The sequence below is a fragment of the Crotalus tigris genome, unplaced genomic scaffold (assembly GCF_016545835.1).
Source record: "Crotalus tigris isolate CLP2741 ecotype Arizona unplaced genomic scaffold, ASM1654583v1 scf7180000019953.484404808:943566, whole genome shotgun sequence".
In the NCBI taxonomy this organism is placed as follows: Eukaryota; Metazoa; Chordata; class Lepidosauria; order Squamata; family Viperidae; genus Crotalus; species Crotalus tigris.
Window position 1 is genome coordinate 229,053 of NW_024097788.1, and position 23,455 is coordinate 252,507.

At 39.9% G+C, this 23,455-nt stretch overlaps 1 protein-coding gene across 1 annotated transcript in view; it reads left to right on the top strand.

Annotated features, from left to right (window-relative positions):
• SNTB1 (syntrophin beta 1) overlaps window positions 1–21,745 on the top strand; it is a 113,897-nt gene extending 92,152 nt beyond the window's left edge. The window contains exons 4-7 of the mRNA XM_039365081.1: window positions 8,058–8,197; window positions 14,115–14,311; window positions 15,352–15,542; window positions 17,118–21,745. Coding sequence (XP_039221015.1) covers window positions 8,058–8,197; window positions 14,115–14,311; window positions 15,352–15,542; window positions 17,118–17,210 — 621 coding nt within the window. The 3' untranslated portion in view covers window positions 17,211–21,745. The remainder of the gene's footprint in view (window positions 1–8,057; window positions 8,198–14,114; window positions 14,312–15,351; window positions 15,543–17,117) is intronic.
• The last annotated feature ends 1,710 nt before the right edge of the window (window positions 21,746–23,455 follow it).

The window sequence follows — 23,455 nt, forward strand, 5'->3', positions numbered from 1 at the left end:
CCAGTCAATTTATGCCCACCATGACTTATTGTTGTTATTCCAGGTTTAATTATGGTCGTAAATCAATAACTTACCTGTAGTTAAAACTGTTTATCATTTTAGTGAAAATGCTTCCTAAATTTCTCACCCATTTCTACTTAGTTACATAAAAACAATTTCATTTAATCTGGAACATACCGAACATAATCCCTCATACAATTCAAAACCATTTTTCCCAGCTGTCTTGAGTATTTACTGGAATAACTAAGAGGCCTGGGATGTGACTTGAGATCATATCCAAAGGAATGAATAACTCCCCCAAATATTTAAAATATAAACCAGATGCCATATGATCGTAACTCTGCACCTGCTACTTCAAACAGTTTGTAACAAGTAAGTCCATTATTCAGACAGAAGGAGAAACTTCAGCTGTTAAAAGACTGTGCAGCCCTGAACTACTTTGCTTGTGACATCTGTAGAAATTAAGGATATTCTGTAGAATTAGTAGATTAATACCCTTTTTAATTGGAGGGGCTGGGATTAAAGAATTTGGCCATGGTGCGGGGGAATTCTGAGCCTGGGGAATCCTAATTATTTCAGAGGACATCTAGAAGATGGCTTAATGTGTTTTGAAAGGAAGTAATTAACAACATGTTTTGTATAGTCTTGTTAGAGGAAGAAGAGGAGGAGGAGAAGAAGGATGCCTTGTTTAGCTGACTCTGCCCAAACACTTGTTCTTTCTTATAAGCTTCAGATCCCTCCTGTGTGTCTCACTTCTCAATAACTCAAAGTCAAGTCAAACTTTATTATAGGTCACTCACCCAGTCTTCTTTATTGCTTGCTTTTCAGTAACACTAGTTCTCTCTCGTTTCTTAACACAGCAGATGAGACCTGTTGGGCTTTCAGAATTGTGATTTAGAGTTACCACAGTCTACTTGATTAAAACTTTGTCCCAGTCAAATAAAGTATAGCAGTGATGGCGAACCTTTTAGAGACTGAGTGCCCAAAATGCAACCCAAAACCCCCTTATGCATCGTCGAGTGCCGGGTGGGTGTGGCCCATTGGCTGGGTGTGGCCAATTGCATGGGCATGGCTGCAGTGGTAACGGCAGACTGGGTGGGACTAAAAAGTTCAGTCAATCAATTCCAACTTTGCAAGATCTTTTTTTCCCACGAGAAGTTGAAATTGACTGATTGAACCTTTTTTTTTTTTTTTGCACACGGCAGCGGAGGCCTAAAGTGAAAAGGTTTTATAAAACCCAGCTGAAGGCCTAGGACTGGGGCGACGGCGTGCGTGCCCACAGAGAGGGCTCTGAGTGCCACCTCTGGCACCCGTGCCATAGGTTCGCCACCACTGAAGTATAGTAATTACATCCCTAAAGGAGGAAGCATTTAAAAAATTAAACTCAATCAAGTAAACTACAGCAATTACATCCATTAAGAATGGAATCTCCCAAGTCAGCAGGAAAAATCTCCCTTGGATCATCAGAAGAGTCCGTACCAACCACTTTGAGCTCAATGACAATGACATTAAGTTTATAGATAGGCGAATTATTTAGTACAAATAGTTATTTTTTAATGATTACTACAAATTGTTTTGTCTGCCCACCCTGTCGTTTTTGCTTCTTTGGAAATGTTGGTGCTTTGTATGTGCATCACCGGGAGTAGTGAAATAATTGTGATGCTATTGTGCTATAGTACAGGTAGTCCTCAACCTAACAGCAGTTCATTTAGTGACCTCTTGAAGTTAACAACAGCACTGAAAAAAGTGACTTATGACCGTTTTTCACACTTACGACCGTTGCAGCATCCCCATGGTCACGTGATCAAAATTCAGACAGCTGGCAACTGACTCATATTTATAATTGTTGCACATCCCGGGGTCATGTGATCAATTTTTGCAGCCTTCTGACAAGCAAAGCCAACGGGGAATCCAGATTCACTTAATAACTGTGTTGCTAACTTAACAACTGCAGTGATTCACTTAACAATTTGGCAAGAAAGGTCGTGGGTCAAAATTCGCTTAGCAACAGAAATGTTGGGCTCAATTGTGGTTGCAAGTTGAGAGATACCTGTAGAATTTTTTTCCACATTCTCTGTCCTAAAGCAGGGGTTCCCAATCTTGGCCATTTTATGACTTGTGGACTTCAGTGGCTGGCTGAGGAATTCTGGGAGTTAAAGTCCATAAGTCATAAAGTGGCCAAGGCTGAAGACCCCTGTCCTAAAGGACGGAGTGGGTCAGTTGTGTGCTGCAGATTATTACTTTTTAACCAGACCGAAGCATTCCGAGCAGGGACTGCTGGAGTAAACGGTAGCCAAAATAAAGAAAGTGCCTGGGAGACTTAAGGAATAAATTGAAAGTGTTGCTTTTTCAAATCTCCATTGCAGATAGCATGTAATGTGTTAATATGATTTCAGTGTAAAGGTCAAAAGCTTTAGTCACCTTCCTTCGTCCAGTAATCTGAAGAAAAAAATAACACTGCATTGCATTCATTAGTTTGCAGCACGCATGTCTGATTCAAAACCTTGCCAATATCGGACAAGGTAAGATGGTTCCCTATTAAAAAAATTACTGTATTTGTAGATTTTGTTGAAACTGAGAGTGGCAGGTAGTCCTCGGCTTACAACCATTCGTTTAGTGACTGTTTGAAGTTACAACATTGAAAAAAGTGATTTATGACCATTTTTCACACTTAACACTATTGCAGCATCCCCATGGTCACATGATCAAAATTTAGGCACTTGGCAACTGGCATGTATTTATGACGGTTGCAGTGTCCCAGGGTCATGTGTTCAACTTTTGCGACCTTCTCACAAGCAAAGTCAATGTGGAAGCCAGATTCACTTAACAACCATGTTACTCACTTAACAACTGCAGTGATTCACTGACCAACTGTGGCAACAGAAATTTTGGGTACAATATACAGGACTACCTGTATATATGCTTGCCTTCAGAGTTACAAAAGAAGCACATAAAAATATATGATGCAAGTTTGGGGCTTGGTGGGTGATTTCATCTCTCATAAATAAGCTTAAGTAGCAAACAATTCTATAATGGGACACGTACCAGAAAATGAAGATTTCCAGAAGGTATAAGAAACTTCATTAATCTATTTATCTATCATTCTATATACAAGCCATGTTTTATTATCAGTAAGAAATATTCTGGCACCTTAGATAAGGCTAGAGAAAATGCAGTTTTAGTATAATTTCTTTGGTATAAAAAAAAAAAATTCATTTGACTTTTGGACCAGGATCAGTGGAATTTGGCAACAGAATTGGCCATAATGGAACTTCCTTTTGGCTTTGCATTGTGTCTAAATTAAGTCACTCTAGCTTGTTCAGTGAATTCTCATTTCAAAATGCTTTTGTTTTGTTCTTGGAAAGCATAAGCATTTTATCTGATTGTACTTTATTATGTTTACTGATTAATTGTCTTAATAAGTATTGGCATGAAAGGAGACCAAGAGGAGTGTAATAAATCAATTCCCAATGGCTAATATATGGCAAGGACCCTAATCAAGTCAATATTATTCTACATTTAATTCTTTCTTTGTAGCAGAATAGACAAATACATTCTCCTCTACACCAGGTGTGTCAAACTCGATTTCATTGAGGGCTGCATCAGCATTGTGGTTGCCTGTGGGGGGGGGCAGCATGGCCGGGTCAATGTCACTCGTCTCAGGGGGCGAGTGGGGCCAGGAGCGATTCGGGAGTCTTCGGCAGAGTGGGCAGGACCTGGGTGGGTGCTGAGGCCTAGTCCACCAGAGGAGCCTCACCATCCCTGGGCTGCATGGGGGGACTACACATAGCAGTGTGGGCTGCCTGGGTGGCGGGGGTAGGCACCCAGCCCTGGAGTCCTGGGGTGCCGGGACCCCATGGCCCAGCCAAGTCCTGCTTCCTTGGGCGGCCACCCGGCGCATCCAGCAGGCTAGATCGTGTGCATTTCTCCGCACCCCTGCCTTCACCTGCCGCTTGGAGGGCCAGGCCAGTAGCTGCAGCTCTCAGATCCACCTGTGCTGCGTGGACTGCACAGCCCCGGGATGCACTGATCGAGGAATTGGCAGCCTGCGGTTACTGCTGGGTACCGCTCGCCACCTCCTATGAGCATGCCTGGGGGAGGTGTCCAGGCTGGGTGGGCTGAGGCACCGGGGTCTGGTTCCTTGCCCACTCCGGATCTGGGCCCATCGTGGGCTGGATTTGCCCCTTTTGACTTTGACATGTCTGTCCTACCCTGTCAGATCATGTCATGGCAAAATAAGAACCACAATGCCTTTTGTGTCCATAGAAACAAAAGTAAAGGAGTAAAAACATGTTAAGGTGCTCATGTGTCAGGTTGTTATGTGATTTTGAACTATGACAGCATTGACGACAAGGAATTCCATTCTGGATAAACGCTTTATTCCTTTCTGTAACAAGCCCTGATAATTGTGTGAAGGGATTTAATCATGATAGAATGTTTTAAACCTTATTTATCCTTCCCCATTCCCCCTTTTCTTTGGGTGGGTGTAGCCTTTGCACCAACCCCACAGGGACATGGAAAAGCATTCTACAAAAGTTGAACATGTAAAAGCCAGCCATAGATACTAAGCGGAACTTAATATTTCTACACAATTTCTCCAGTCTTTTGCATCATCTCTGGGTGAAAATGTTCCCAATCTGCCCTCATTGTATGTTTTTCAATCTTCCGATTAAGTTGCTTTTTCTAGTGTGGCCAGAATAGTCACAATAAGGAAAGATTTTGGTTTGGCTATGACTTATGGCCATGAACTAGACTCCTCATGATGTTCCTAGGACATTGCTTGGTTTACAGCGCAAGGCAGGACTTCAGCAGGTCGTCCTATTCATCTCCTCAACCTTTCAGTCAACTCTTAGCAGAGAAAGGGTGTTACAGCCAAGGTTGTGTAACCCTCTTCCTTCCAATTCCAACTGCTTTGTCGCTCGCATCACTGTTTTTGTTAGGGACTAACAATGGCTTGTATTGTGCTCTCTGGAGGATTTTGTATACCTTGGCAAATGCCCAGATCTGATAGTGAAATAGGACGGCTTTGTAGAGCATATTTGGATGGATCAGGAAGAGATTAGAAACGAAAACCTAGCCTCTAGTTTCTTTTCATTTTCCTCTTTGCAATAATTCCCCCAGTATTGCCTCCTTCCGTGGCATCAGGGTCAAAGGTATAATATAGTCCATTTCCTGCTGCGTGGGAAGTTTCAATATCCTGTGTTCACAGTTGCCTGTGCTAATCAGTGTCAGCCGTGGAAATTACCTTGTTTTCATGGACTTTTGAGTGATTACAAATGAAACTCTGCAAGGCCTGGGCCACTGGATATATATTTGAAATGCTTTACTTCTGCCCTGTGGTTCCCTTTGCTTCAGACGCTTGACAACTGACTCACATTTATGACGATTGCAGTGTCCTGGGGCCATGGGATCACTGTTTGTAACCTTGTGACAAGCAAAATCATTAGGGAAGGCAGATTCACTTAACAGTCGTGTTACTGACTTAACAACTGCAGTGATTCATTTAACAACTGTGGCAAAAAGGTCATAAAATGAGGCAAAAGTCACTTAACAGATGGCTCGCCTAGCAACAGAAATTTTGGATTCAATTGTGGTCAAGGTGAGGACTCCTATAGTAGCTTCATCTTCATTGTATGTATTCAAGCGTAGGCTAGGCAGCGATCCATTAATGGCCTCTATGGCCCCTTCTCACTCAGATTCTGTATATCTAAAACATTCTTGAAGTGGGTTAATGGCTACGAGGAAGGAGAAAATTACTTTTGCCTTGAAAAGCAGCCTCCCTTTATGAAACCCAAAAGCACTTCAATTAAATTCCAACCTGCTTGAATACCTGCTAAAACCTGTTGGAGCTTGCCAATAAGAAAAAAAAATTGTTTACTAAACAGGGACTCTAATTAAAATAGCTGTTCTCTGTTAATAATAAAGAATAGTTTTGCAAAAAGAAAAAAAAACGTCCATTTAATTACCGGTCAGCCTCATGGTAAACAATTCATTTTTAATCCATTTAGCCAAATCTTCATTGAACGGTGATCTTAATATAAGAAATTTAAAAAGTGGTCAATTTAATTGAATTGTTTTATTTTACTATTTTATTTTATTTATTATGACTCCCATTTCCCCTACAAGGTGACTCTGGGCAGCTTGTAAGTTATAAAACAAATAAAAATAATGAAAGCATGTTAACACATTAAAATTATAGAGATTGAAGACTGTACTAAAACCAAAACTAAAAGAGCTAAGAGATGGATGGGACAGGATGAGGTCTTCTTACCCCCATCAGCCACCTCTAGCAGTGAGTGCCCCCCTTGGGGACTCAGGCCAACACCAAAGCCAGGGTTTTGGTACTCTTCCAGGCCAAAAGGGGGTGGGCAGTTCTCACCTGCCATAGTAGAATGTTCCAGAGGGATGGGGCCACAGCAGAAAAGGCTCTTCTCCTTGAACCCCCCTGCTGGACTTCCTTAGCAGATGGGATGCATGGCAGGCCTTTTTCACTGCACGTGGGGCAGGCTTTTGAATTGGGGAGAGACAGTTCCTCAAGATACCCTGGACCAGGGGTAGGCAACCTTGTCTCTTTTATGACTCGTGGACTGGAATCAGGAATTCTGATTCTAGCTGGATCAGGAATTCTGGGAGTTGAAGTCCACGAGCATAAAAGAGCCAAGGTTGCCTACCCCTGCCCTGGACCCATGTCATGTTGGGCTACACTGCTTCAACGGCAATGAAAATAATATTACATTGATCCATTCTTATTGATTTTTTTTCCTCCTTTGATAAATAACAAGTCCGTTTTCACTTTGGACAAAGCAATCTGTATATAAGTAGATGGAGATCATGCTCTTCCAAGAGAGCTCCTTTGCTTCCCATCATTAAACTGGACTCCAGAATACCTGTTCAATTCTCCTTGCTGCACACCTCAGGACTTTGTTAGTAATGGCCTCCCCTTTGCAAAATTCTTCTTCAGAAAGCTAATTCGGCCGCATTTAAAACCAGAGAGTTGAAAAGGCATTTGGAAGCCATCTAATGAAATGTTCTGATTTTTTTTCCCTTCCTCCAGACTGTATTGAAGATGCAGCTTCAAAAAGATATAACTATCTCTTTGTTTCAGGGTTGTTGTTTTTTTTAAGTGCTATGCCTTTTGCATCATTGTGAAGTTTTGGGAGAAGAACATATAGGGATGGATGGATGGAAGAGAGGATGAAGTGCTTTTAGAAATAAATGTAAGATGAATCCCAGAGGAATGGTGAGAAGTCACAAGCTATAGGACTTAGCACTTGCCTGTATGATAGATAGTCCCCTCTCTTGGTTTGGGGACAAACTAAAGTTTCTCAAGAAATCCTTCATCTTAGGACCAGCAAGGAGGCAGGATAGAATTGGGAAGGTACACTTCAAGAGAAGGAAAGTTTAGATCTTTTTGGTATCCTCAGAGGTGGATTGGCAGACAAAGGCAGTCAACAGGGAAGGGAAAATAGCTTATAAAAGAAAACCTACCAGATAACATGTATAAAACCTATACAATCAAAAAAAGAGAGCACTTCTTTGCACAGTGAAACTGTCAGGAAGGCTACAAAAAAAAGATTGGATGAATTTATGAAAGATAGGCCTGCCTGTTCAATCTTGAAGATTCAATATGTTTTGATGATTGAGGAAGCCTCCCTCCAAATACCAGGGAACACCAGAGGGAAGATATACAGTATTCATTTCACACCAATGACTCATAGCATCTTCTAATGTCATCCAACCATGGCTGAGCCAAAATATCAGTAATGAGGACAAGCTTTACATCATCTCAGTGATAGCTGGAAGTACAGAGGTTATAAATCAGCAGCCGGAGAAATGTTCCCTGCCTCAGTTTCCTGCTTAAAAGCATCTATCCCAAGGCCAGGAATGTTTTGTTGGCTTGCTGTGGGTAGCAAAGTTTGAACAAAGGTGGGCCTGGCTATGACCCAGCAGGGCTGGTCTTAGGTTTTGATACTGTGGTTTTGGCATGGGAAAAGCAGGATCCCCCTGAATCCTTTCCTTTTGCCTCTTTATTGGAAGTCTTGCTTTGTTTTGTCCAGGTACTGGGAGAAAATGAGAAGCCTTGGAAAGCAGTGTTGGTTGCCTTGACGGAGAAGGATCTCTTGATATTTGAAAGCATGCCACGCATCAAGGAAGCTTGGTTCACTCCGCTGCATTCCTATCCTCTCTTAGCTACCAGGTATGTTCTATATATCTCTATCTCTATCTGTCTGTCTATCTATCTATCTATCTATTTATCTATCTATCTATCTATCTATCTATCTATCTATCTATCTATCTATCTATCTATCTATCTCATCTATCATCCATCCATCCATCCATCCACCCACCCACCCACCCACCCACCCACCCACCCACCCACCTATCTATCTATCTATCTATCTATCTATCTATCTATCTATCTATCTATCTATCTATCTATCTATCTATCTATATCTATATATAAATGGGAGGTGAAAAACATGAGTATATATACATACACACACACACACACACACACACACACACACACACACACACACACATATCCTCCTGCCTCTGCACCCAGCTCCTTGAGCACGTCATCGGCCCGTTGATTGTGTTAATCCGTATCGCACAAAGTTGTTCCGCATCAGACAAACTGTCGTTGACTCCACTGGTTGTTTTACGATCCTCAAGTGCTCTTTTAGAGCATGTGCAAGCACTTGGAGGGCGGCTGTCAATCTGCTATTCTAACTCTGATGACGCCGGCAGTTTTTTGGCCGGATGAAAGTTTAGTGACTCTTCTTAACCACAGGCTTGTTTATATTAAACAGGCTGGTTTATTATATCCTGGTGTTCGTTTTTTTCTTTTATTTGTTAGCAAATGCCCAGGATTCGCATTTTTAGTATTTTAAAAATATATATATATATATATATATATATATATATATATATATATATATATATATATATATATATATATATATATATATATATATATATATATATATATATATATATATATATATATATATTCCCATGTTTTTCACCTCCCATTTTAGCCAGAGGGGCTTATGCAGATCTGTAATAAAACAGATTCTGCCCTCTGGCTACAATTAAAAAGGTACAAGATGAAAAATAACTGGAGAGAGACAGAGAGAGATAAGAAATAACAGACCTTGTGTTTCCATAATAGGAAAATTATTTTATTAGCGGGTTTCTATCTAGGTAGTCCTCAACTTATGACTGGTTGCTTAATGGCCATTTCAAAGTTACAATGGACCTCACAAAAACTATCCCAAAGGTGCTTTTTCCAAAAGGCGACTGGGCTTTCTTGGTTTATTGTTTGAAAATGTTTCACTTCTTTAGTTGACTAATTCGGAGACCCCTACAATAAATCATGGACCATCAGTGGAAGGTTCAGGCATTTGATCAGCTTCTGCCCACCGCAGGAGAGAAATTCTCGTGTTACCAGCTAAAGCTGGCCCATGTAGTGATAACCGTTGGGCTGTCACTAGGGAAAACATTTCTCACATAGTTGAGAAGAACAAATGGAGATGAATAACTTGTTGAAGGTCCAGCCTCCCAACATAACATTCTGATGAAACAAGAGTAAGAAACTAATAGCTGCAGGAAAAAAAATTCAGCCATCATGATTTCTGTACATGATTTGGGGCTTAAAATTAACTCATTGGCTTGAAAGAGTGGAACTCTGACCCAAATTCTAATGCATGTTTAATTGGACTGCAGTTTTTATTACTGTATCTTGGATTCCCAGGGCCTTTTAGACACACTTTGCCTGACTGTGTGTTTGTTTTGTTCTGGAAACCGCATGAGAAACCTGAGCAACTTTGCAACCTCTGAACAGCCCCACAAGCTAGTGAAATGTCTGTGGTATCCAGTTCCCTCTTTCTATAGACAGGAAGGTTATCTTAGGACAACTACTTACTGTACAAAAGAACAACTAAGTTGCCACAAGCACACACCTGTCGAAGTTGGAGGGACTGGAAATCTACTTCAGATGCAGTTTCTTCTTTGAAACATTGGCTTGTATCCTCATAACCAGTTACATCAGAAACTCTCCATTCAGTTATTTTAGATACAGGTAATCCTTGACTTAGGATCACAAGTGAGCCCAAAATTTTTGCTGCTAAACAAGGCGGTTGTTAAGAGAGTTTTGCCCCATTTTACAATCCTTTTTTTTTTTGCCACAGTTGTGAAGGTTTAACAACTTAACAACTGCAATTGTTAAGTGAATCATGCAGTCATTAAACAAATCTGGCTTCTCCCATTGACTTTGCTTGTTGGAAACCAGCCGGGAAGATTACAAATAGTGATCACACGACCATGTGCAACTGGCATAAATACATGCCAGTTGTCAAGTGCCCAAATTTTGATCACCAGGGGAATGGTACAACGATTGTAAATGTGAAAACCTGTCATAATTCACTTTTTCCAGTGCTGTTGTAACTTTGAACAGTCACTAAACAAATGATTGTTAGTTGAGGACTATTGTATTTCCCCGAAAATAAGACCCAGTCTTATTTTTTTTGCCTCAAAAAGAGGCATCAGGTCTTATTTTGGAGGGATGTCTTACTCGTTTACCTTAGGACTGACACCACCAGGCCTCCCACCGCCCGACACCTGTCGCACCACTGCCCGAGTTCTTCTGCGGGCACTTGCGGCTGCTCATGGCTTAATGCCGCCACTCACGGCAGGAGGCCGCAAGGCACATTGCACCAGTGCCGTCGCTCGCACGTGCTCTGACACAACACGCCACACGGCCTGTTTCTGATCTGAACTTGTAGTTTGGTAAACATTTTCCAAATCTTTTTAAAAGCAGAAAAGTCCAAGGAGTTTAATTATGAAGAATTCTAAGTTAAAGTGTCTTGGCATAGACTTCTCAATTTCACTTTGTAAACTATCAATGCCTGAATGTTATGGTGCTGTGGAGCAAAACCTTAATGAGACGCTGATTTTGTAGGGACGTGTCTGGAAACACAAGGCTTAAGAGAGAATGTGTTAGAAAGAAGATTTTGTAAGATTTGTAAATGGGGAACAAGAAAACACAGGTTTGTGGGTGAACAGATGCAAGAATGGACAAGTTCTGTCTTCTTAATTTGGTTGTTTGAGAGGGAGAAGGTTGAGCCAGATTTTCCATGCCTCCTTAAAGTTAAAGCCAGCTTAGTCTAGTGGTTAAGGTGCTACACTAGGAGCAGGGAAATTTGAGTTCTGGTGTTATGTTAGAATATTAAATTTAGTAGCTGGAACAGCAAAGTGTACAATAGGCTATTACACATAGTTGTAGTTGATTAGTTAGAGAGTGCTGACACATAGATGAGGCAATCTATGCTGTGATTGGTTGCTGTGGGTGTAAAGGGGGAGTTTCCCTTTTTCCCGCTTTTTTCTTCTGTACGCTTTGTATACCTCATAATGTTCCTGTATTCCTGAGTATCTTGTTTGCTGTAAATATAAATGTTATATTTACAGCAAAAAATAAATACATTTATTTATGTAAAACTACAAGTTCGTGTCAGTGTCTCTGACTTTTTGTGGACAGCTGCTGTTCAATTCCATGACATCTTGTTTTAGGCATGAAACTAGCTTTGGGCCAATCGCTTTCTCTCAGTCCTAGGAAGAAAGCAATGACAAACCATTTCCAAAATGTGGTCAAGAAAACTGCAGGGACTTGTCTAGGCAGTTGCCAGGAATCAAGACTGATGTGAATCCAGATGATGATGATGATGTGCTTTAGCTTGGTTCCTGGTAACTTTGTAGAAATGTTCCTATTTTTTTAGCACCAGAACAGAAAAGGTTTTCCTTTGCCTCTTTTAAAGATATTTTTCCACCGTTCCAATCCAGCCTATGGTTCCCCCCCCCCACTATCTATGACAGAAGATTTTTTCTTGGAAAGTGGTAGGAGAAGAAATGTGTGGCATGTATTTGCCCATTATGACTAGTAGACCAACCTTTACTCTTTTTGAGTTGGCTGCCCTTAGCAGTGATTATCCATGCTTTGATGATAGTCTATCGTGATAATCGTGCAAGTCCGATTGGGCTGTCCCTGGGAAAAAAAACCTGGAAATTAATGTTGGGAGCCAAAGATAAGAGTTGGGCTATTTTTCAAGTACAGGTTTAGCATAATGCCTGTTTTGAAAGATCTGTACTGATTGGTTGTTGGTTACTGGCAAAAATTAAGGTGGCGGCATTATACTTTAAAGTCTCAAAGGGGCTGCTTGTCCTGTTAACAAAGTTGACCAGTAGTTTTGGTCAATCATTCTGAAGAGGTCCCACAGTTACAGATCCTTCTTTCTGGCACATGGATGGGGGTTCTCATGCATTGCTCCTAGACAATGGAATATATTTATTCTACTTTGTGTTTAGGAAATCTGCAAAGATACCTCATTCTCAACAAATGTTGTTGATATCCTTGTTAGCGTGGAATTTTTAACTTTTTGGTTCGCATATTGTTGGGTGCTTGGCATATTTGCCAAACAGAAAGGCAGGTGTAAATCAAATGCACTTAATAAATACTATGTACCAACAACCAGGTTTGACCCTATATGACTGCCAAGCAGGAAAAGATGGCCAGAGACTGCCACCTACTGTGACCTGCTAGAGCATGCTGGCTCTTAAATGCACACTGCAGTCCATTGAAAGGTTCCTTTGAATGGGTGAAATCTTCTCCAGCTGGGTGAACTTTGTGGGCGAAAGCTCTCATCAGCTCCCTCATCCAACCCTTCTCTTTCTCTGTACTCTACATCCTTTGTTCAGTTACCTTGAAACGGCCTCTGATACCTTATCTCTGCAGGTTAATAAATGCTCAGTTTTTTTTTTTTTTAATTTATTGAAAGTTTTTAAGTTTTACAAAACAAATCCCTTCCCCAAACCCCCCACCCTTCCATACCCTCCCCCACCTCCCCAAACCTCCCATACCCTCCCTCAACCTTCCCAGAGCTGAGTACAGGCTTAATTAAATTTTTTCAAAAAAAAAAAAAAAACTTAAAACACATATAAATCCTAAACAAATCTAAATACATTAAATTAAACAAATTATCTTCTCTAAAAGATAATAATTGCAAACATTAAACACACATTATAATATACTCTAAACATTTTTAATATTATACTTATATTATTATCCATCATTCTTTATAAACTCCCTCCAAAACACAAATTTAAACATTACTTTCTTTAAATATCTATACCTACAATATAAAATCTAGTCTCCCTCTTTCTTTATTCTAAAACACAAATGTAAACATATAAACATTCATTATACCATTAAGACTGAATACTCTTTTGAATACTTAAACTAAATGCTTAAACTTAAACTTCTTATCTAAGATTTTCATTCAATCTCCATAATCTTCTCTCCTATAATAAATGCTCAGTTTTTTTGTTGATGCTGCTAAACCTATGTGCAGCAAATATTTTGGATCCCTGAATACATAAAAGATGCTTGAACTGCATTGGCTACCAAGCTTCTACAGATATGTCTTCCTAGTTGCCTCTTTGACATGGTCCTCTGAAAAAAACCTTAGTAAACAAGATAATAAATTGTAAAATGGGATGGGGTCTTTTTTCCCCATTAGCTTCTTGTTTCCAGATAGGACAATAATACCCATCAGACATGATTTATGATTGAAAGTTTATATATTATAAAAATAATAAAGACAGAAAGAAGGGATGGAGGAAGGAAGGAAGGAAGGAAGGAAATATTTCTTTTTATTAAAATTCTAGGAAAAGGATTTTGATTAGTCACAAGGAAAAGTTTCCTATAAATCCAAGAGAATAAAGGTAGACACATATGGGATCTCCAGTGAAACTGTCTTTCTCCCACTAAGATTGTTTCCTGAACAATATGTGTTCTTAAAGAGCCGAGGTGGTGCAGCAGTTAGAGTGCAGTACTGCAGACCACTTTAGCTGACTGTGTTCAGCAGGTCAGCGGTTCAAATCTCACCGGCTCAAGGTTGACTCAGCCTTCCATCCTTCCGGGGTAGGTAAAATGAGGACCCAGATTGTTGGGGGCAATGTAAATATATATATACATTGCTTACTGGTGTACACCACTTAGGGAGTGCTTGCACTTAAAGCGGTATATAAGTCTCATAAATAAATAAATTTGTTTTCAGGTTGGTACATTCAGGACCCGGGAAGGGGTCTCCACAGTCTGGGATAGATTTGTCCTTTGCCACTCGAACGGGCACACAACAAGGGATTGAGAGCCATCTTTTCAAAACCGAGACTAGCAGAGACCTTTCACTATGGACTCGGAGCCTAGTTCAAGGTTGCCACAACGCTACTGAACTCTCTGTGGAAGTCACAACAGGTAAATCAAATGCACAGAATCTTCTTGGCAATCAATTTCTCCCAGAGCAGGATAAATCTTGATAGACCTTGTCAGTAAACTAGATGGTGTTGAAAGGATTCTTTTGCAGTTTGGAGTGCTTTGTTAAAGAGCAAAATAAATGCCATCCAACATCTGTTGCTCATACTATATGGCAGATCTTTTAACAATGCTAGTCTGGACTGTTGTTTTGTTTAAATCCTTTGATCAATAGTCTGACTTGCACTTTAAAAGATATAGAGAAGAAGAGGAAGGGAGGGAGGAGAAAAGATTAAAGTCAACAACAGCTTTTTTCTGGAGATTAAAACAATTCAAGCAGCCTGATAAGAAATGGACATTGAGGAGAAATTGAGAGCAGAGCAATTGGCCTAGTCTTAGTCCCTTTCTCTACCTCTGTAGTGGCCTGGTTAGAGAACCAAGGTGAGTTTTATTGGCTCAAGGCCACAAGAAGAGTCAGAGGGAGTTCTATAAGATGGATTGAATATCCATCTGTGACATGACATAGGATAAAATGAGGACAAGAACACTCACTCCCCGTGTCAAGGAAAGGTAGGATATAAATGTAATGTTTATCAATAAATCCTTGGCTATCACAAGAGCTGTCTTGGCATCTAGAAATTTTGAAAAGCAAGACCAGTTGCTAAACTTCTCTTATTCGCTGAAAGTTTACACCTTACTCCTTGTCCTTGACTATAGTCGTTTCCCAAAGGTTGATAAACCTGATTCAGGGATGTTATAAGATACCCAACTCCCTTTTTAATTAAACACAGACAGCAATTGGTATTACACTATGGATCTTACCACTTTTTAATGGTGCACGGTCAGCTGTGCTGAAACCTTTGTGCTATATTAACCTCATTGTTACAATCATTGGAACTTCTTTCCAATTAGCAGGGAACTCATTAGCATTCCTATTAATCCCCAAGCTACTACCAACATCAGAGTGGCCTCATAATCTTTTATTAGCAATATCATTCTTCTAAAGTGCCATAAATCCTGTTTGTTCTTGTTTCCTTCTTCAGCTTGCACGTATAAAAACCAGGAGTGCCGTTTGACCATCCATTATGACCATGGATTTACCCTCACAACTGAACCCCAAGTTGGTGCCTTTCCCAAAACCATCTTCCAGTATCCCTACGAGAAGCTAAAATCATCTTCAGATGATGGGATTCGGATGCTCTATTTGGACTTTGGAGGAAAGGAAGGTGAAATTGTAAGTGTGCTGGATTATTTGATTTTCAACATAGCTGGGGATGAAGATTGTTATTATTTGTAGCATCTGATCCCAAGGGTGTTTTTTCAAGACTTTCTTGTTTTTCTCTGAAGACGTTTGGGACAACCACGACCTGGATGATTGAGAACCTCTATAGAAATGTAGCATCTGATTATTAGAAAACACGATCTCCACAGATTAGCTGTTCTGTGAAGCAGGAAAAGCACATTTCATGTCAGCATTCCTAGTCATTAATGAATGATCCCCTGCATGGTTAAAATTATTATCCATGGATATTCTCTGCAGTAAAAAACAAAAGAATTCTCTCCATTACATAGAAAATTCCATAATTATAAAGAAAAAATCTAACCCTACTCATCTGGAGGTAGTCTATAGACCTTGGAAAAGGCTGATGAGCATCATCTACTCCTTGGATCATATTTTGCAGTCCTACCTCCTTCCAAGAGAACATTTCTTTCAGTGAGGGGCATTTCACATAGGGAAACCCTACATACAGACAGGAATACACTTTCCTGTTCCTTAAATTCACAGCTAGAATTGAATGTAAAATTCTCTTTCTTTTCATGTCTCTCAATTCAGTTGGATTTTCGATAGACAACCTGCTTCCCATTGTCCCCATCAGCAAACAGAATAAAATGCTAGACTTGGTTCTCCCTCACATCTCATCTCTGATTTCTTAATATAGTTCCATGAATATAGTCATGGTAGAATTACAGTGGTAATCATATGTCAGCCCCAGCCCTACACATAGACCAGATTAAGATCCAGTACCAAGGTCAGGACTACTTTTACTGAAACAGATATAGCAACTGAATTTTGCAAGTTTGAATGTGCTCTCTCTCCTTTATCTAGGGAGGGGCTTGTTTCAGACATTTTTTTCCCAAGTTATTTTCTTGGGCTAGGACTCAAGGCTTACTTATCTGGCAACTGCCTTGATAGTGACTCTTCTTTCTGTCTTTTAAGATCATTCCTGATGTAACATGCCTGAATTATGCTATTCAATAATCTATTGTGGCCTCAAAATGCTGTTACAGTGCTGTCCTGGTGCTTGGCTTTAATTTGTTCTGGGAGGTGCAACAGATACTAAAAAGGATGAGTCCCAAACAAACCATGTGACATATCATGTCAGCCTTTGTTTCTGCTGAGGAGAACTTTATATCTGTCCCTTTTCCTATGACAACGACCTTTCGAGCATGGCCAACTTCCTGTCCGCCCTCTGTGGACAATCCCCTCCTTTTGCAGCAACCTTCCCAGCCTGTCCGTTCTTCACAGCTGTCCCCCTCTTCCTGTAACAGTGCGCTGAGTACTAAACAAAGACCAAGTACTGGGACAACATTTTCACATCAAAATGCGTTGAGAACCAAATTTGATGCGTTTTGAAGCAGTCAAGTACCAAGGTATCACTGTATTTGCCAAAGCTTCAGTCACAATGCTGAGAAATTCATGGTGCTATATTTCAATTAAAATATTTGGTGGCTTGGGCAACAAATTCTGGACCCAGTCCAGAATTAAGCACACACAATAACTCCTTGTCTCTTTGTGTTCTGATTTCAGCAACTGGACCTTCATTCCTGTCCAAAGCCGATTGTATTCATCATTCATTCATTCCTTTTTGCCAAGATTACAAGACTTGGATTGGTAGCATAAATTCTGTCTGTCATTGGCAAGAACAAGAAAAAAAATGGAACTACTTAAGTCCAAATCTCCTAACTTGTTGTCAACACTGGGAGCTACTAGGAGAACTTATAAACTCTTCTGCAGATGACCTGAAGTTCAAATGGGGGGGGGGGCAAAGTTGATGTTTTGATCAAATATAATAATCAGGGCTCTGAAGAATAAAAGTTATAATATTTGCTTCAACTAAAACATGTTACAAGGGAAACAATGGTGATTGCTCTGAATAAAGCCAAAATTGAGTGATTAAGACGTAAGAGATGAATGCTGCATGATGGTATTTTGGATGCATAAGTGTGCCTATATGTATGTTTTTAGAGCAATATGTTCCATCTTGGGTTTTGAGAATGTCTGGGCTTCCCTAGAAGATTCAGCAATTTTTCAATGAAAAGATTGGTGATGGTAGAGTAGCTTCTGTGAATGCTAAGTTTTTCCCTTCTCCCCTTCATCATCTTCCCCCACCTTTTAAAATTTACCTCTAGTAAATCAGACTGTTTTTGTAAACAGGTAACATATTCTAAATCAGCGGTTCTCAACCTATGGGTCGGGACCCCATTTGGGGTCAGTCGACCATTTCACAGAGGTTGCCAAGCAAGGCTGTCCACCATTTTTTCCGCCTTTTCCGGCGGGTGCCGTACCTCCCTTGGGCTGGGCCAGCTGGTGGCCCAGCCGGTGGTCGGCCTGCCCCATCTCTGCCGCTTGCCAGCTACGTCTTGGCCGGCGCAGGGGCGACACCACGCATGGGTGGCGTTCCTGGGCAGGGAAAGTCCTCGACTTACGACCGGTTGGGTAGTCCTCGACTTACAACCGGTTTAGTCCTCAACTTACAACCGGTTTAGTCCTCGACTTACGACCGGTTGGGGGTCGCAGCATTAAAAAGGTTGAGAACCACTGTTCTAAATCCTTTGTAAGGTGCAGAGAAACAGCACCTTGGATAGAAGCGGATAGAAATCCTACAGAACAGGAAATCTGAAAACCACTGAAAAGTAAAAGCTAAGTAGATAGTTAACATCAAAATCAGGATTTTTAAAACGAACCCGATGTGTTACATTCTTTTTTTCTCGCCAAACTATCAGTTCTCAAAAAGCACAAAAAACTTATCTGTGTACAAATTAGTGGTTTGCTTGTCAAGAGAAGGGATGAATTTGCAGTCCACTCTATCTTTTTTCTAATAAGGAGCACATCAATTTGTGTAACTCACACGGTCAGGGCTCAAGTTGCTGTACGCCACGGCTTCCCAGCCTTGGCAACTTGAACACGCGTGGACTTCAACTTCCTGTATTTCCTGGGGCTGGGGAATTCTGGGAGTTGAAGTCCTCATGTCTTAAAGATGCCAAGTTTGGGAAACTGCTGTAGGCAGACTGAGTTTGCTGACTTATCAAACTTGGAGCAACATCTTAAAAATATCTTTAGATAACATATTTCATAGACACAGGATACATTTGAGAATTTGTTGAAAAAACAAGGCCAATTCAAGTAATAAAATCCAAATAACGTAAGTTTTATATGATTGCAGTTGTTCAGTTAACAGTTATAACTTGTGACGGGGAGGGAGGTGGAATCTGGTATACATCATACATTTTAAAACATTACAATGGAAATACAGTAAAAGCAATGGAAACGATAAACATCTTGAAAAGAGGAAATGCATTTCAGAGGGGTCCAGAGTGGCTGAATTGTAGTTCATATGTGATGTTCTCAGTGGAATTTTGGCTCGTGCATTTTGTGGCTTGTAATTCTCTTCCGCTGTCCACAAACCCTTTTGCAGCATTTGGCTGTAGGCCCTTCTAAAGCAAAGGAGACGTTTTTGTGATTTGGAAGAAGGCGGAAGCATCCTCCAGGAGACAGGAAGATGCTGAAGAAATATGGATAGAAAGGATACAGAGGCAATGAAGTCTGAGTAATTTAGGACAGTAATTAGCCGTGTGGAAAAAACTGGGAACAAGGCAAAGAAGAGGAACATCAACCTCATCTAGAAGATCCATGCAAAACATCTAATGCAGAGAAGAAGCAAGGAGTGGCTATTAAAGCTCAGAAAACAGGTTAAAGTTGGTGAGTGTGCTGTCCTTCATTAAGCATTTGGGTCCAACTTGCAAAAATCAGAGCAATATCATGGAGTATCTTTTCCACCGATGTTCTGGAGATCTCACCTAAATAGGGAAGAGAACCTTCTGCACCTTCCAAGGTCTTTTCCGTTTTCTCGTCGCTTTACATCAAGGAAAAGAGAAATAAATTATGTGTGATCTAGACTTTCCCCTATCACCCATACTCAGCATATTCTATCAAGGAAAGGAGATATGGTCATTTTCCAAGATTTTGATCAACAATGTTTAGAAGAATCCAAAGCTGATCAAGTCTACCTAGCTGAGATCTTAAATTTTGTGTTGTGGCAGTTAACAGGCATATCTGAACGTTGTGGTCTGTAGTTTGGGAGCTCTGAAACTTAGCGTAGGCTGAAATCTTAACGGCAGGGCCTCATCCTGGTGACTGGCATTCACTGAATTAAACCCAAGACATTAGGGAGCTTTAATCTTTTCTGTCTTGTTCTGGAGAACAAGGGCAATCAATCGCAGCAGCAGCAGCCTGGACTACTGTTCAAGTGTCATTTTAACATTGTTTTCATCTTGTCCCCCCCAAAAAAAAGTCGTCTTAAAGTTGCACTCAACTTCATAGATGCATCCATATACTCTTTTTGGCTGCAATATGGACATGGCGTACAGATAATCCTCGGCTTATGACCAGGGGTACACAAGATTGTGTTCTGAAATTCTAATGGCCTTTTCCCACACAGTCACGTGACTGCATTTCAGGCACTTGGTAGCCAAGCCGCAATTAAGGCTATCTGCAGCATCCCATGGTTCATGAGACCCTGTTTAACAATGTTTTTTGCTAAAAAATGGCATTTACTTCATTTTTAGCAAAACTGGCCCCTATCAAACTTCACGACAGCTGCGGTCATTTAACGACTGCCACAAAAGTTATAAAATCGAATCGGTCAAGTGTGTGACCTGCTTTACCATCATCATAACTTACAATTGTGATGGCCAGGTTCCATTACGGTCATAAGTCAAGGAGTATCTGTACAGTTGCCTTATCAAATGCTTTCACCCAATCTAATCTCCAGCTATAGAGCTTTATTTGTGGTTTTTCCACCCCAGGTACAAGCCAAGTCCTATCCTGCTTAGCTTCTTAACAACCTGCTAAATGACTGTCAGATACATCAAACTTAAAAAGTTTAATGTCTACATCAAAAGGCCAAAAAATAAAAAAAAGCTTACTTGCAATATGGATACCCAGAGGCACAAATTTAACTCAGTTGTGTCTTTTTTTTAATTCATGGGCCATAGTAAATAAGGATGTTTTTAGGGTTGCTTAGATATATGTGGTCAGTTGAGGTTATGCCCTTGAATTCTCAACCTGAATCCATAATATTTCCACACTACAGATTACAAATACAATTTTGTATGAAGATACAAAAAAATGGAAGCTAAGTGTAAATATATAAATTGTGCTTGCTTTCAACTGCATTTGAAGAAAATTCTCTGCAGCATTACATTCTCCCTGAAATAATTAATCTAGGTTTCAGATAATTTGATTAGAATAAATAGGATTCATAAAGGCTGCTGTGTTAATTCTTAAATGCGATTAAGGTAATCTTAGAGAATATTCAAAACAAGGTTGGGCTGTTAACCATAACTTAAGATTTTACACCTGCAGAAGTCTAGGTAGTTCTATAAAATAATCATTTGTCATGGAATATCTACCATATAATTTCTTTCGTAGCATTTTGTTAGTAATATAAAATTAACTTAATAAAAAGCTGCTTGATTTTGAGTCTACATTTTCACTATATGCCCAGTTTGTGCCTAAGCTTCCATTTTTATTTCATTTGGAGCTTTAAATATATATATCCAGAGGTCTCTCTACTTTAAAATAAATATATTTTTGCAGATACGAAATTTCCATTGGTTTGTGTCTTGTCAGTGAAAGAATGACGTACAAAATTTGTGATTTAAACGGCATTTTGTGAAAAAAAAAATAAGGAATCTCAAATAACCCTTTCCAGTGTAGCAGGATTTTCAAGTTCCTTCCATGGCAGTATTTATTATTGTGAATGAGCAAAAGCCAGAGCATAAAGTAAAATATTGTGTATTTTAGGAAAAGTTCATGCATATGTAAATTCTATTGTACTGCTACTTTCAATATCTAACCCCCCCATTAGAATAATATATCTGCTTTGTATATAATCAGGATTAATTCATTAGTTATATCATGTATTGTACGGTGCTCAAATCACAACATGAAGAAGTGAACAACTAATTTGCAAAAGTATATATATTTATAGTCAAATACAGATTTTGAACGACTCTAGATACGGTTACTTTAGATGGGGTTGACAGAATGAATTAAATGGAACTACCCCAGATTTATAAGAATTTAATCTACAATATTTATATTTTCAAGAGGGAGAAAAAAAAACTATATTTAATAAAGTGTCACTTATTGGATTTTTTTGTGAGGTGATAATTTATTTGACAAAAAAAGTCATAGATTTTTGCTCAGTGGTTTCAGCCTACTAAAAATTGTAAAAAAAACTGAGTACTGATTTCACAAAATGGGAATAATTATTCGAGGTAAGTTCTTTTACTAAACCACTACTGTTCAGTAGTTAAATTCATTGATAGGAGTATCAACTTCATGGCATTTCACACAAATATATTACGACAATGGGTTCTCAACCTGCGGTCCATGGCCCCCTGGGGGGGGGATCTCAATATCTTCAGAGGTCTACAAAGGCCTGAAGAAATGTTATGATTTAAATCTTGAGTTAAGTCTTGGGGGTCCATGGCCACAAAAGGTATTTAAAGGAGTCCGTGGTGAAGAAAAGGTTGAGAATCACTGTATTACAGTATTAAGTTTGAGAACAATGGGCTGCAATCAACTTAGCAAGTGGATTTCTCTCCAATCTTCTGGGACCTTTGTTGTTGTTGTTAGTTGCGAAGTCGTGTCCGACCCATTGCGACTCCATAGACAACATTCCTCCAGGCCTTCCTGTCCTCTACCATCTTCTGGAGTCCATTTAGGCTCACGCCTACTGCTTCAGTGACTCCATCCAGCCACCTCATTCTATCATCCCCTTCTATTGCCTTCCATCTTTCCCAGCATTAGGCTCTTCTCCAGGGAATCCTTCCTTCTCATTAGGTGACCAAAGTACTTGAGTTTCAACTTCAGGATCTGGCCTTCTAAAGAGCAGTCAGGGTTGATCTCATCTAGGACTGACCGGTTTGATCGCCTTGCAGTCCAGGGGACTCGCAGGAGTCTTCCCCAGCACCATAGTTCAAAGGCCTCAATTCTTTTACGCTCAGTCTTTCTTATGGTCCAACTTTTACATACATTGCAACTGGGAAAACCATGGCCTTCACTATACGTACTTTTGTTGGCAGGGTGATGTCTCTGCTTTTTAGTATGCTGTCTAGATTTGCCATAGCTTTCCTCCCCAGGAGCAAGCGTCTTTTAATTTCTTGGCTGCAGTCCCCATCTGTGGTGATCTTGGAGCCCAGGAAGATAAAATCTGTCACTACCTCCATTTCTTCCCCATCTATTTGCCAGGAACTGAGAGGACCAGATGCCATGATCTTGGTTTTCTTCTTGGGATCTTTATTCATACCCATAAAAATGAAATCTGCTACGAACATCCAGCATTTCATATCAAAACATACATTTAAAGCGGGGCCTTCAGATTATAGAATTAAGAATGGTCAAAGAATGCAAAGATCTGAATCTATAAATTCAAGGATGGCAAAACATTTGAACAGAAGACAAGTCAGATGGAATGAGAGGTAGAGTACAATTCAGGGAAAGAACTGAATTTAAATACTTAGTGTTTTGAATTATTCTACCTTTTTTCCCTAAAATCTTGACAAAGTTGCTTATCTTTTAATCTGGATAATTTTATTGTCTTGCAAAGTGAATGAGTTGGAATTTGCAACAACTCAAAGTAGTTTTTTCTGACAGTCATGGTATTTTCCTAGAATTGTATGTGTCCCCCACCTTTAAAACAGTTGAAATGCCTGGTTTTAAAAAGTACTTGTTAAGCAATACTTAAGTTTATTTAAACAGACTATTATCTAATTTAACCAAGCATTCTGCACATTTGAATATAATAAAGAATTTACGTTTACAGAGCTAAGTGACTTTCAAATCATGCAGACAGGAAA